This window comes from Tamandua tetradactyla, chromosome 19, assembly GCF_023851605.1.
Source record: "Tamandua tetradactyla isolate mTamTet1 chromosome 19, mTamTet1.pri, whole genome shotgun sequence".
Taxonomy (NCBI): Eukaryota; Metazoa; Chordata; class Mammalia; order Pilosa; family Myrmecophagidae; genus Tamandua; species Tamandua tetradactyla.
In genome coordinates this window covers 71,612,232-71,627,777 of record NC_135345.1, presented here as the reverse complement: position 1 = coordinate 71,627,777, position 15,546 = coordinate 71,612,232, and the positions used below count along the sequence as shown (strand labels likewise).

General features: G+C 36.3%; 1 protein-coding gene across 10 annotated transcripts in view; it reads right to left on the bottom strand.

The window, feature by feature from the left end:
• RUFY3 (RUN and FYVE domain containing 3) overlaps window positions 1-15,546 on the bottom strand; it is a 140,198-nt gene that overhangs the window by 84,947 nt on the left and 39,705 nt on the right. For 3 of the 10 annotated variants that reach the window (XM_077137053.1, XM_077137045.1, XM_077137047.1), the window contains exon 2: window positions 4,035-4,088. The exons of the other annotated variants lie outside the window; for them this stretch is intronic. In XM_077137053.1, the coding sequence (XP_076993168.1) occupies window positions 4,035-4,088 (54 nt within the window). The remainder of the gene's footprint in view (window positions 1-4,034; window positions 4,089-15,546) is intronic. 10 annotated transcript variants of the gene reach the window in all.

The window sequence follows — 15,546 nt, the reverse complement described above, 5'->3', positions numbered from 1 at the left end:
ATGCTTTTTTATCCACTCTGCCAGTCTCTACCTTTTGAATGGAAAGTTTAATCTATTAACATTTCAAGTAATTACTGATAATGAAGGACTTTCTTCTGCCATTTTGCTTTTCAGTGTTTATGAGTCTTATACCTTTTATGACCCTCAATTCTGTTAATACCTACTTTTGTATCTATTTGCTTTTTGGTATGGTACCAAATGGAGTCCCTTTTCTCATTTCTGGATATAGCTTTAATACATTTTCTTTGTAGTTACCAATCACTTAAAACTTAACATCCTAATTATAGGACAATCATTTTTTATTTAATACAAATTTGATCTCAATAGTACACATATACAATGTTTCCACACCCCTGTCCCCTTTCTTCGTTGTAGTTTTATAAGTTTTTCTTTGTACAGTGCTTGTCTAAAACTAGATTTATCATTACTTTTTATGCATTTGCCTTTTAGCACCTGTAGGAAGTAAGAAGTGAAGTAACAAGCCAAAAAAAGAAAACAAAACAAAACAATAGGAATGGCATTTATAATTAATCATCTGGTACCTATCAGAGATTTTTATTTGTATGCTGCTTTGATCTACTATCTAGTATACTTTCTTTCCACTGTGAAGAACTCCCTTTAGCATTGCTTGTAGGGTAGTTCTAGGGGTAATGAGCTCCCTTAGCTTTTGTCTATATGGAAATATCTTAATCTCTTCCTCACTTCTGAATGAAGTTCTTGTTGGACATAAAATTCTTGTTAACAATTGTTTTCTCTCAGCACTTGTATTTCAACCCACTGCCTTCTTCTCTCCATGGTTACAGATGAGAAATCAGCACAATTTAACTGGGGGCTCACTTGCACAGAATTTGCTGCTTTTCTCTTACAGGTTTCAAAACTCTCTCTTTCACCTTTGCATTTGACAGTTTGATTGCTATGTGTCTGAGTATATTTCCCTTCAAAAGTTTATTTGGTTTGCTGTTTTCTGGGCTTCTTGGATACATATTCACTTCTTTTGCTAAGTTTGTGAAGTTTTAAATTATTCAAATATTTGTCTGCTCCTTCCTATTTTTCTTCTTCCTCTGGGAATCCTATAATGTATAGCTTGGTATACTTGATGGTGTCCTACAGGTTGTTGTTTTATCTTTTTCTTTGCTTTTAAAAATTATTTTTTTCTTTGTGCTCCTGACTCATTTCAATTGTTTCATCTTAGAATTCATGGATACTTTTCCTCTGGCAGCTTCAATCTGCTGTTGAAACCCTCCTGGGAATTTTTTATTTCAGTTATTGTGTGGTCTTCAACTCCAGTAGCTCTGTTTGATTCCTTTTCAATACTTCTCTTTACTGAGATTCTCGTATTGTTCATTCCTTGTTTTCCTGATATTCTTAACTCTTTCCCTGTATTTCCCTTTATCTCCTTGAATATACTGAAGATCATTAAAAAAAATTTTTATCCAGTATGTTCACAGTCTGGTCTTCTTTGTTGATGTTTTCTAGATTTTTATCCTCTTCTTTGGATGGCTCTGTTTGCTTGTATCCTTGTGTGGCACACCGCATATTTTAATATTTAAAACTGTTAACTCAGGGATTTATCCTGAGATGTCTGTTTCTTGCACTTGGATCCACCTATCGATATGTCAGTGATTTTCCTGAAAACTAAGCAAATCAATGTAAAAAGCACCTTTCACAGTTGAGACATATTGACTTTACATTGACTGGTGCCAGAGTTTAGTCCTCTTATCAAGTTGGTCAGCCCAAGGCAAATGCAAAGCACTGTATTCTACCTGTCTTTTCTGAGTGTGTGTCTTGTGCTTGTGCTTATTAGTGGCCTTAAGAGTTCCCCTTTTTTACAGGCATTTGAATGCCCCTTTTGCTCTCTAGGAAAAAGACCTTCTCTCTCTTGGGTGGTCCCCTAGAGTACTTAAAACAGGTAAGCCATTGATGCAAGGCAGCAACTTAATTATTTCTTACATCACTTTTGTTTCCCAAGCTGCTTTTGGAAGAGGGGCAAACTGAAGAGGAGTTTCCTACATCAGTCTTTCCAGCCAGAAGGAGATTAGGAGCCCACAAAGGAAGAGCTGGCTGGCTCCACACTGCCCTGGCAAGGGAATTATGGCGGGGTAAGCAATGGGGCCAGGAGCTTCTCCCATAGCATTTTGAAGTGACATTTTCTTCATTTGGCCCTTGCCCAGTAAATGCAGCCTTTTAACTGTTTTCTACAGTTTCGAGTAAGGATACTATCTATAGTACTCTTTTGCTGATTTTGCCTGAAGCAGGTTAGAACAATGGCCTCCCTCAAAGCCACATCTCACAACTGATCAAAAGCTGTGTCAATGATTGGCTGCACACCTCTGGATCTTGGGGAACTAGATCCTTACATCCACTCTGGTACCAGCTCGCTGCACCAGGGCTGGCTGGGGCTGAGTACCTCATTACTCCCTGCTGTGAGGCTAGGGGATAAGCAACAGCAGCTGCTGCTAGGAGAGTGAAATTCACTGGTATTTACTACAATATATCAGCCTCTTTCTTCCCTGGATGTTGCACAGTGTTCTACTAGACTCCTGAGTTTCAAAATAGTTGATTCACACAGTTACTGCTAGTTCAAAAGATGTTCTGATGGAGGAACTGATTCCTAGAACTTCCTATTCTACCATCTTCCCACAATTCCCTCCCCTCTTCTTCTTTACCTTATGGACTGTAAAACAACTAGAAATTACTCATTTGCATTTTTTCACTGACTTATATGTAGTCAATTACATTAAATGCAGAATCAAAGATGGGATAAAAAGAGAATTTGCATGTAAGAAATGAGATGAAACCAAAAATCATAATTTATTCATTGAAAGGAAAATTCTGAAGAGAAGATATTGTTGGGTATCACCAGAGAGAGAAAGCTATCTTGGTTTTGTCTAGTGTGTACTGTCCTGGGTCTGTTAAGGATACTAAGAATTTTAAGACAATCTCTACTCTCAAGGAGTTTACAATTCAATTAGGATTATAAACATACAAGAGTTAAGAACAAGTAAGAAGCCTTAAGCTCCAAGTTCTGCAGGTCTTGAGTGAATGGAGAAAAGAATGTAGCCCAAAGCTGTCAGACAGTGCTCTGTGGGACTCCCATCTAGACTGAAGGGATGGGCAGATGGTTCAGGTGGAAGGAGTATGGGAGAGTAAGTGTTCTGGGTGTGATGCCACAGGAACAAAGCAGGAGAGGAGGAAGAGGGCTGCTAATGTAGAGGACAGTGAAGAAGCCTGTCCAGGCAGAGTGGTGGACATGGATGTCCTAGTGGGGAATGTGTGACAGTGCTAGAAAACAAAAAGGGGAGAAAGTGTGAAAGCAGGAGGAAACAAACTGGGAGAACATAAAATGATACAATAAAATGGAGCCAAACCTCAAATTTTCCATTTCTACTGTAAAATGTATAAATCATCTTGGATTCCCAGAAGTTACATATCAATTACATGAGAAATAAATATCGATTTGGGGCACCTTCAGATTTCAGACCATATAGGCTACTTTTCTGGAGAATTCTACCAGAAAGGAATGCTATTACAAGCCAAAGTTGAAAACTTTCAATGTTATGGAAATCTACAAATGAGAGCAACATTCCAAACCAAAAACATAAGATTCCTGGGATCGTTTGTTTTTCACTGCTGTGAAATTCACAGAAATATATTTATTTATTTATTTTTCACATAGGTGGTCAAAAGATCTAAATCTTCCCAACGAACAAAAAAATAGCTATGGAAAACTTGATATAACCTTGATATAATGTCCCTTTTCATCACGTTATTTAACAAACATCCCAAAGGAGCAGGGTAGATACACATTAACGCTACTTAAAACCACAAGGAATATAAATGCAAGATTCTGAAAATCCTAATCCTATATGAAATACCTTTATAAAAAATCTGGCAAATGTGGTTACTACTCCAGTTACTGCTATGGGAAATAAAACCTAAAGCTGACACACCCTCTTATGGAAAACAATAAAAGGCGATTAGAAAATTTTGTAAAAAAAGAAAAAAAAGCTGAAAGATGTTGGTGTGGCACGCACCTTCTGTATCATCACGCATTTGCTCCACCAAATCTGTCAAATCCTCCCAAGAGTCTTTGCAAACGACAAAAAGAAAGGAAAAGAAAAGATAAAATGTCATGCATGCCAAGAAAGGAAAGAGCTTTTAAAAACAAGGTTTCAAAAGAGTAACTGAGAGACAGACTCCTAGAACTCAAAATTCTTTCTGCTTAACCCAGAGATTAAAAGAGTAAAGGGTTCATAATATACTCAAGGAGGAATACGACACTAATTAAGCAGAAGTATCAACAAATGATTATTAAAGATGTTTCAAAGGCAATGTTAGTAAATTCAAATTTTCTAATAAAGGGAAACAAAGATACCATATTCCATAAAAAGTAATGTAGAGTAGTTGTCTTTTTTCTATTGAAAATAAAAATTAGGCTGTTATATTCTAAGTATATACAACATTAATCTCATTCAACATATATTTTGATCACTTCAGTGGAGCTGAAATATATATGTGAGATAACTTTCAAACTCAGGACAAATATTGTGATATAAACTAGTAACTTCTCTTAAAATAACCAAAAAATCCCAAAACTTTTTTCTTGCTCTCTATTTCTCCCTCCCTGAAACAAAAATAAAGTGTGCTGCTTTGAAGACAGACATATCAATTAGTTATATTTCAATAAAGCCAGATATTTATTCAGTTAAAATATAGTATTGCCTCTACTATAAATTTGATGTTCTTAAACATTCAATATTCCATGTGAGGCAAGAATTGTGAAGATTAAAACATAATAAATATTTTCTTGTCTTAAAGCTGCAAGATCACTAGCTATTCTGTTACAGATTTTGAGAATCTATAGAAACATTTTATAAAAGATTAGCTTTGTCCTCAAGTAACTCTCCAGAAACTATTATATTACCTAACTGCAATATTAATATTTATTGTGACAAAACATACATGCTACCATTTGACTAGTAAAAGGCCATTATGGACCACCACTCCACTCTAAACACTTGAATTAACTGGCTAAAAATGCTGCACCTAAGAGCAGTTAGCATTCTTAATTTTAAGATGCATGTTAACAGAGACTTTTAGCCAAGAGATGAAGAGACCAGATTGAAAGTGAACAAGAGCCCTGACTTAGGAAGCATAGCTTTCTGAGGTTCACATAACTATTTTCTTGCCTATCATTCTGTTTTAGGTCTAAGAATGAATAAATCAGCAGACTAATTGGGTTCTAGTGGAAAATATTAGCTTTAAGGTTCATGATGACTTAATGGCCATGGCAGGTTGTCTAGCAGAAAGAACCCTGGCTTTGGACTTGAGACAGGTCTTAGAGGGAGCCATTGCTCTAGGAGGGCAGTGGGCCCTGCACAGTTACTTTGTTTATCTAACTAGATGAGGGAACTGGCTAGAACTCCTCTCCTGAGAAGTATTCCAATGGGCTAGAAGTACTTCTCCTTTGCTCATGTATCCATGGTCGTGAAATCTCTCTTCTTGACACAATCTTTCCTCGTAGTATTAACACAGAAATCCAATTTAGAATCAAATTTTGCAAGGCCTGGGGGTTATTTTATCTCTTTGAGGAGAGATGTCATTGAGAGAATGCTATTTTTTTTTCATTATAGACCGCTTTTATCTTTTTCTTTTTATTTTTTAAAGCAATTTTACTGAGATATATTCACATACCATACAAACCATCCAAAATATACAATCACTGACTCATAGTATTATTACATAGTTGGGCATACAACCCCATGATCAATTTTAGAACATTTTCATTCCTCCAGAAAAGAAATTTAAAAAAAAACAGAAAGCCAAATCCTCCCATACCCCTTATCCCTCCCATTATTGACGCACAGTATTGGTGTAGTACATTTGTTACTGTTGATGAAAGAGAATTGAAATACTACTGTTAACTGTGGTCTGCAATAGGTACGTTTTTCCCCCACACCCTTCTATTATTTTGTTCTGCATGCTGTATGGCAGGGGTCACTTCATTCTTTCTCCATGTGAGTATCCCCTTATTTGCAGCACCATTTGCTGAATTTTTGTTTGTCTGTTTTGCTTGTTTGTTTGTTTGGGAAGTGCATGGGCCGGGACTTGAACCCCGGTCTCCTGCATGGCAGGTGAGGACCCCTGTATTATTAACTCCTCGTAATAGCATCATACATTTGTCCTAGTTGAAAGAATTTCTTTTTATATTTGTACAGTTAATCACAGACGTTGCCCACCACAAGATTCACTGTTATACATTCCCATGTTTTAACCTCCAATGTTCCTTCTGGAGACATACATGACTCTAAACTTTCCCTTTCCACCACATTCACATACCATTAAGTTCTGTTACTTATTCTCACAATTCTGATCACAAATAACCTACTTGAAGAACTGTTCTGAACTTAAAAACAAATGAATTTAAAGTAGTTAGCACACTGCAGGTAATCAATAATAATCTTACGTTTACAAAAAAACCAACGTGTGCTACATATTCCGGTCTGGCTAAAAACTGGATTGTTCTAGTATATTTGCCATAATAATTAAAAGAAAATAAGAGCGAATGGGATTTAAAAACACAGAAGGGAAAAACAAAGTCAATATAAGGAAATCAAAAGACAAGTTTTTAATGGCTGAAGTGCTGTGCCAGTTGAATCTGTTGTGAACCCCCAAAAAGCCCAATTTTGCTGGATGGGAGCTTTTTGATTGTTCCCATGGAGAAGTGACCCACCCAATTGTGGGTATTAACTTTTGATTAGATGGGTTCCCTGGAGTTGTGTCTCTACCGGTTCAAGATGGGATTGCTTACTGGAGCCCTTTAAGAGGAACCCTTTAAGAGGCTGTTCTGGAAAGAGCCACAAGAGCCCATGCAGTCAGAGACCTTTGGAGGCGAAGAAAGAGAACGCCTCCAGGAGAGCCTCATAAAGCAAGAAGCCAGGTGAGAAAACTAGCAGACTTCCCCATGTGCCCTTCCAGCTGAGAGAAACCCTGAACTTAATCAGCCTTTCTGAGTGGAGGTAGCCTCTTGCTGGTGCCTTAATTTGGACATTTTCACAGTCTTAGAACATGTAAACTTGCAACTTAATAAATTCTTTTTTTTCAAAGCCATTCTGTTTGTATTCCAGAGCTTTCAAACTAGAACAGCTGCTATTAAAGTAACAATAATAATATAATTAGCTTGGTAACAATATAAAAACTGGCAAAGGAACTGCCAAGCTAATTTTAAAAAATTCTAGGAAATTCTGTTCTAACAAGCCAACGATTTATTCTCCCCAGAGTATATTAAAAACAAAAAAATCAGCAAAAAACAAAAACAAATGGTTCTGGAACAAATAATATTAAATTATCAACATTTGAGCTATTTAATAACTATTTACTGAGCATCTACTAAAAGCAATGGAAGTCGCAAAGATAAAATATCCATTGATTTTGCCCTTGGGGAGACCTAAATAACTGACACAAGGTAAAGCGAACTGTGGCATTGGAGAGGTAAGTGAAGATAAAATAGATTCCTAAGTCAAGTAGGCTAGACTAGGAGGTTAGGGAGGACTGGGCCTGATGAGAAGGGAATGAGGAAAAAGGAGTCCTGTTTAGTAGATTCTCTGCTCTCTTTCCTGAATGGCTGAACTAGTAGAAATAATATCTTTGATCCTCCTCAGCTGGGAAGTTGCTGCTGTCAGGGCTGAACATTCTGGTATGTTCAGATGAAACACAGTACATGTTATATATATCCTAAATTTCATGGCTCTAGAAGAAAAAGAAATCCCAGCAGCCTTTTCCTCTCAGAAAGCAAATTTGAGCAATCTTAGAAAAGTGAGAAATTTCTCATTGCATAGTTAATGGTAAAACTCATTCTCTTTTCCTTATGACACTGTCACTAGCTTTAAAAAAGTACAAATAGATAAAACATTACCATGTTACAGCTGGTGAACCAACTGTCTTAAAAAAAACACAACTGTATTCTTCGGAAAATTCAGATTTTAATACTGTGTGAGAAAATGCAACCATCTGTAGCAGCGAAAGAAAAATCAAGTTGCAAAGATGTAGTAGTCATTGTGAAAGTTCATGATACCAAGGTATTCTTAAAAAAAAAGTTTAAAGAAGCATGGCAATGTGGATGAAAACAACAACAAAAAAATACATTACTGTTTGACCCAGACATTCCACTTTTAGAAATGAAAATTGTTAAAATGTTCAACCTATACATATTGTCCATGGTAGCAAAATTTAGGAACAACCTAAACGCCTATCGCAGGGGAACAATTGAAGAAAAACAGCATATCCACACAGCTGAAGACACTGAAGGGTGGATACAAATTTTCACTTCACAATGGGGGAAGATATCAGAGTACACCATTGAGTAAAAAAGGCAGGTCACATAGCACAGGTACATATGATCTCACATGTCTAAAATTATGTATGTAAATATTTAGAAAGACTTGGTAACTAAATCTTAACAGTGGTTATCAGCAAGTACTAGAATTTTAGGTGAATTTTGCTTTTATATCTTACATTTTCCTGTATTCTATGACCCCTAATGTGAACATAGCATTTCTGTAACTAGAAAAACAAAGCTGCTTTCAATATATATAAAGCAACACAGATATTTTTTTTTAAAACAAAACAAAACATTATTTTTCCCATACTGACACATATTTTATTTTGGTAGTATTTAATTATGATAAAAAATACTTATGGGCTATTTGGCAACAGTATGCTTCACTGTTCCTTTATATATGCATTTCTAAGTTTACCAAATCATTCTATTTGTTTTCTGGAGAAGTTCAGCCAAGTATTGCAAAGGAACAGATTTTATTTGGTATATTCTTCTGTCCTCACAAGAAGTCACAGTGGATTGGTGGATGTTGGAGGAAGCGTAATGGGAAAACTTGCCCCATTATAGGTCTCCACGTCCACCATCACCCTTCCCCCCCGAAAGGAGCATCACCCCAAATAAAACAAAACAAAGCAAAACTACAACTTCAGAGCAGGGTATATCATGGGTACTGTCAAATAACAGTACTTACTTGCTTTCCAGTCAGGTCTCACAGGTACCCTGAATTAGGCTGAATTCTAATCTGAGCTCCACCATTATAGAGTGGTTACTTAATCTAGTACAGCATTTACCTCTGACAAATGAATACATTTCAGCGATTAGCTTACAACCTTACTTTTGGGCATTAGAAACCAATAACCAAACAACAGTTAATGTGAACTCCATTGAGAAAGGTACATACTAAAGATTAAAGTAAAACCTTCCCAGAAAATGCTTACCAACAGAGAGGAAAGACTTTAAGGTACTGTGATTAGTAACAGTGCATTAAAACGGACACCACTGCATGCATCAGAAGTATCAAGGAGTTGGGAAGAAACTGAAAATACACCTGTGCTGGTTTGAAAGGATGTATGGACCCTAGAAAAGCCATGTTTCAATCTAAATCCCATTTGGTAAAGGCAGAATAATCCCTATTAAACACTGTATGTAATTACATCATCTCCCTGCAGATGTAATCTGATCAAGAGTGGTTGTTAAACTGGATTGGGGGAGGCATGTCTCTACCCATTTGGGTGGGTCTTGATTGGTTTACTGGAGTCCTATAAAAGAGCAAACATTTTGGAGGACGAGAGATTCGGAGAGAGCAGAGAATGCTATAGCACCACGAAGCAGAGTCCACCAGCCGACCTTTGGAGATGAAGAAGGAAAACACCTCCCAGCGAGCTTCATGAAACAGGAAGCCAGGAGAAAAAGCTAGCAGATGATGCCGTGTTCGCCATGTGCCCTTCCAGCTGAGAGAGAAGCCTTGACTGTGTTCGCCATGTGCCTTCTCACTTGAGAGAGAAACCCTGAACTTCATCGGCCTTCTTGAACCAAGGTAACTTTCCCTGGATGTTTGCATTTGACTGGACATTTCTATAGACTTGTTTTAATTGGGACATTTTCTCGGCCTAATAACTATAAACTAGCAACTTATTAAATTCCCCTTTTTAAAAGCCATTCCGTTTCTGGTATATTGAATTCTGGCAGCTAGCAAACTAGAGCACCTGAGGCTGGAAGGAGAACGCTATGGCAATGCATAAGGTTTGGTCAGTTCAGAGGCATAATGTAGCATTCTGTGGCTTATTAGGTATCAGGGTACAAAATGTCAATATTTCTCACTCTGATCTAGGATTTTATAAAATCTCAAGGGGACATGTGGGTAAAACTTATCTCAAAAGGGTAACTAGCCAGGTTACTCCCAGGGCAAGGCAGCAAGAAAGGAGGAATTTTGTTTGAAGAACGTTGCCTGGTAGGCATCACAGATTGTATTAAAATCTCCAACATTCTCACTTTGAGAAGTTACAAAGACTGCCTTGTGTGCATGTCATCACAACTTAGGGAACCCAATAATAAAACTCTGAGGCTAACTAACTGGGCTGGTGGCAACAAATGTTCCAATAATCTCCTCAAGCACAAACCAAAGGGGGTGTGCCACAGGGAAAGCAAGGAACAATAACAAGATTCTGTGAAAAGGAGCATGCTAAGGATTCAGGTTTTATTTTCTGAACACTTAGAAAAGGAATAAATCAAATGCCATACGAATGCTTCTAAGTTTAAATACTGTGGTCACCTCAGTGCATTGCAAGCAGCGTTCATACAGCTATGAAAACAAAGCATGCAAGTAAGTAAACACAGATCTGTAGCCTGGAAAAACTCAAAACATCTAACAGAAATGTAATAATGTTAATAAAATTATCTTGGCAATTAAATCCAAAGCAGTAGCTTCACTTTAATGTGATTTCTCCTGCTCATGGATATATGAAACTGTCATGGAAGTCACATATCTTTAACATAAAAGGAACTTATAATAAACATGTCAGATAGATGATTGTACAGTTTTCATGACAATATAAAGATATAAAATCATCATAAAACTACCCTGTAATTCCATTACCTAGAGATAATCAATTGTCACATTTTTGCAACATTTCCTTTTACTAGTCCATATGTGTGTATGCATTTTAAATAAAATAGTGACCAGAAGGTAATGTACTTGGGAGCTAGCATTTTGTGTGTGTGTGTTAAAATATATATAACATAAAAACTGCCATTTAACTATTTTAAGCATACAATTCAGTGGCATTTATTACTTTCATGATGTCATGCAATCATTACCATCATTGATTACCAAAACTTCTTTCATCAGACCAAACAGAAACTCTGTACCCATTACGCAGTAATTCCTCATCTCCCCTCCCCTTTCCCCAACTCCTGTAACCTCTCCTCTGCTTTCTGTCTCTCAATTTGCTTTTCCTAGATATTTTATTCAAGTGGAATCATAGCAATATTTGTCTGTTAGGCATATGATTTCTTCAACTTAACATAATTTTCTAAGGGTCATTCATGTTGTAGCATTTATCAGAACTTCAATCACTTTTATAGCTGAATTAATATTTCATTGTATGTATATAGCACATATTTTTATTCAGTCACCTGTTGAGACACACTTAGGTTGTTTCTGCTTTTTGGCTATTGGGAATAATGCTGCTATGAACATTGGTGTCTAAGTATGTGTACCAGTTCCTGCTTTCAATTCATTGAGTATTGAAGTATAATGAAAAATATGGCTGGTCTTTGTCCCAGTTCTGGGGAGATAACTTTTAGATCTTTGTAATTTCTCCTGATAGGAGTGTCTTTTGTAATTCACCATGGGCCCAATATACATCTAAGAGTTCATATGCTAATGAGATGGCAAGGTGGGTCCAGCCACACCTGGAGTCTTAGGTTGGGGGACTTAGAGGGAAGGGCGCTGCACACTGAGTTCAACCACATGTACACTGATTCTATTAAGCATGCTGATGTGATGAGACCCTCATATAAACTCGGGACACCGGAGAGCTCTGGTGAACTTCTACAATTGATAAGATACATCTCTGTGTGGGAGGATGACACCTTCTGACTCCACTTGGAGAGGTCACAGAAGCTTGCATTTGAGAGCCTCCCAGACCTTGCTCTGTATCTCTTCTTTTAGCTTATTTGTATTCTTTCACTAAAATAAAGTATCATTGTAAACATAGTGCTTTCAGTGAGCTCTATAGTCATTATCGTGAATTATTGCATTGAGCATTTTGAGGAGGGTGGTAGGAATACCCATGTTTGTAGCCAACTGGTGAGAAGTGCAGGTGGCCCCTGAACTTGTGACTGAGGCCTGAAGGACAATCTTGTAGAGAATTACCCTCAAATTGTGGAGTATGGCCAAATCTAGTAGTTAGCAGTCAAAAATACTTGTTATTTCCTGATTTTTTGGTAATGGTCATCCTAATGGGTGTAAAGTGGTTTCTCATAGTTATGGTTTGCATTTTTCTAATGGCTAATGATGTTGAACATCATTCATGTGCTTATTAGTCATATGCATATCTTCTTTGGAAAAATGTCTATTCAAGTCCTTTGTCCATTTCTAAGTGGGTTGTTTGTTTTTTTTGTCATTGAGTCCTAGGATTTCTTTATATATTCTGGATATTAAACCATTATTAGATATGTAGTTTGCAACTATTTTCTCCCATTCTGTAGGCTGTCTTTTTACTTCTATGATAAAGTCCCTGGATGCAACAAAGTTTTTAACTTTGATGAAGTCTAATTTATATCTGTTTTTCTTTTGTTGCTCATACTTTTGGTGTTATACGTAAGAATTCACTGCCAAATCCAAGGTCCTGAAGATTTTCCCTTATGTTTTTTTCTAAGCGTTTCATGATTTTAACTCTTTTATTTAGATTGTTGATCCATTCTGAGTTACTTCTTGTATATGTTGTGAGGTAGAAGTCCAACTTCATTATTTTCCATGTGGAAATCCAGTTGACCCAGAAACATTTGTTGAAGAGACTGTTCTTTCACCATTGAATGGGCTTGGGACCCTTGTCAAAAACCAATATGTCAAAGATCTATGGGTTTAATTAATTAATTAATTAATTTTTTACATGGGCAGGTGCCAGAAATTGAACTTGGGTCTCCAGCATGGCAGGCAAGAACTACCTGCTGAGCCACCGCCACACCACCCTATGGGTTTATTATTGTACTCTCAATTATTTTCCATTGTTCTATATGTCTATCCTTTTGCTAGTTCCATAATGTTTTAATTACCTGTAGTTTTGCAGTAGGTATCAAAATCAGGAAGTATGAGTCTGGGACCAGCTTTTTAAACACTACCACATGTCAGTATATATTCTTCTAACAACAATTTTTAATGGTTGTTGTATAGATGTTCTATAATTTATTGAACAATTCTCCTAGGCTACTTAAATTGCTATCAAGGCTTTGTCACTATAAATCTTAATACTATAACAAATTATTTCCTGGGATTATAGGGCATTATTGAGTTCACTTAAAGTTTGTTGGCCATCTGAAATAAACAGTACACAGGACTCTGAGGCCTTCTGGAGGACGCAAAAGAAAAGTTTTGTCCCAAAGAACTTTCTAAATAATTTTGCAAATGAGGCAACAAATATATTAAAATTAATGATTGGAGAATAATTTCAGGTGCACTCAAACAAGTGATACAGACAGTACCAAATGATTCAGAACATCAAGGGCATTGGGTTTGCTGGGGGAAGTTATGGTGGACAAAGAGAGTCAGGGGTTCTTTGACTTTCCCAACTTAACATTGGCATGGAAAGTCTCAAGAGGGAACAGCATAGTAATAAGAATAATCAGGATTTTAGAGAAGTATAGAATCAACAGCCTAATTGGAAAGGGTAAGTATGGTGAAGTATGCTTGAAGTACATATATATGAGTATGCAGATATGTTGAAAAGAAGTTTGAAAAAATGTTGGATATATAAAGTCACTTGAAGTAGAGTATGGGAATGCTTGGTTAAAAAGTAAGAATTGAGCCCCTAAATCTACTGAACTGGAACAAAATAATCTTTTCAGTAAATGACAGACCTAGATATCAATAGCCAAAAGAATGAAAGAGGACCCTTACTTACATCCTATACAAAAATTAATTCAAATTGGATCAAAGACCTAAATATAAGAGCCAATACCATAAAACTCTTAGAGGAAAATATTGGGAAACATATTTAATAGGGGATAACTTCCTAAACTTTATATCCAAAGCACAAGCAATGAAAGAAAAAATAAATAACTGGGAAGTCCTTAGAATCAAATATCTCTGAGCCACAAAACACTTGGTCAAAAACATGAAGAGGCAGCCAACAAATGGCAGAAAATATTTGGAAATTATATATCAAAGGTTTGATATCCCATATACATAGGAAATCATATAACTCAACAATAAAAGAACCCAATTGTAAAATGGGCTAAAAATATAAATAGGCATTTTTCTGAAGAGCAAATACAGATGGTTTAAAAGTACATGAATAGATGTTCATTCATTAGCTATAAGGGAAATGTAGATCAAGACTACAATGAGATATCAGCTCACAACAACAAGAATGACTGCTTCTGGAGTGACGCAAATGTTCTAAAAAATAATTATGGTGATGAATATACAACTATGTGATGATATTGTAAGCCACTGATTGTACACCATATATGGAATGTTTTTATGTTAAGAATGTATGTGCTTGTACATTGTTTTATCAATGAAAGTTAAAAAAAAAAAAGCTAACTGATAAAAAAAAAATGAGGTAGAGATTAAGTCATTCCCAGATAAACAAAAGCTAAGGGAGCTTTACACTAAACCATCCCTTCAAGAAATGCTAGAGAGTTCTGCAAGTCGAAAGGACAACAGACAATAGACTGAATCCACATGAAGAAATGAAGATCTGCAGTGAGGGCAAAGACAGGGTAAATAAATTTAAATGCCATTACTATTAATAATAATAATAAAAATGGCTGCTATTAAACAAACAAGAAACTATAAATGTTTGAGAGGATATAGAGAAACTGGACTACTTATGCACTACTACCGGGAATGTATAATGGTACAGTCACTATAGAAGACATTTTGGTGGTTCCTTAGAAAACTAAATGTCAAGTTGCTCTATGACTTGGCAGTATCACTACTCAGTATATACCTAGAAGAGCTGAAAGCAGTGGCACATACAGACATTTGCACACAGATGTTCACAGTAGTATTATTCACAATTGCCAAGATGGAAGTAATCCAGGTGCCCACCAACAGATGAGTAGATAAACAAAATGTACATAAGACGGTCTATTATGAGGAAGTAAGATGAAATGAGGTCCTGAAGCATATGACATCATGGATGAACCTTGAGAACATAATGCTGGATGAAATAAGTCAGACACAAAAGGATAAATTCTGTATAATTTCGTTTTTTTGACCTTAGCAAAGGTAAACTAAGAGGCTTATAATATAGAATATAAGGAACCTAGAGATATACAGAAGTTAGAGATGGGTGAACAGTTAGCTAATGAGGTTGAATTTAAATGTAAGAAAATGGATAGAAATGAAGGCAGTTCATTAGTGGCTTTATAAGTAATATGGCCATACTGAAGGTAAACATGATTGAAAGGAGTTGCATAGAGTCATGTATTCCACTGATTAACAGTACAAATATAGATAAGTTCTTTTGTGAATTACT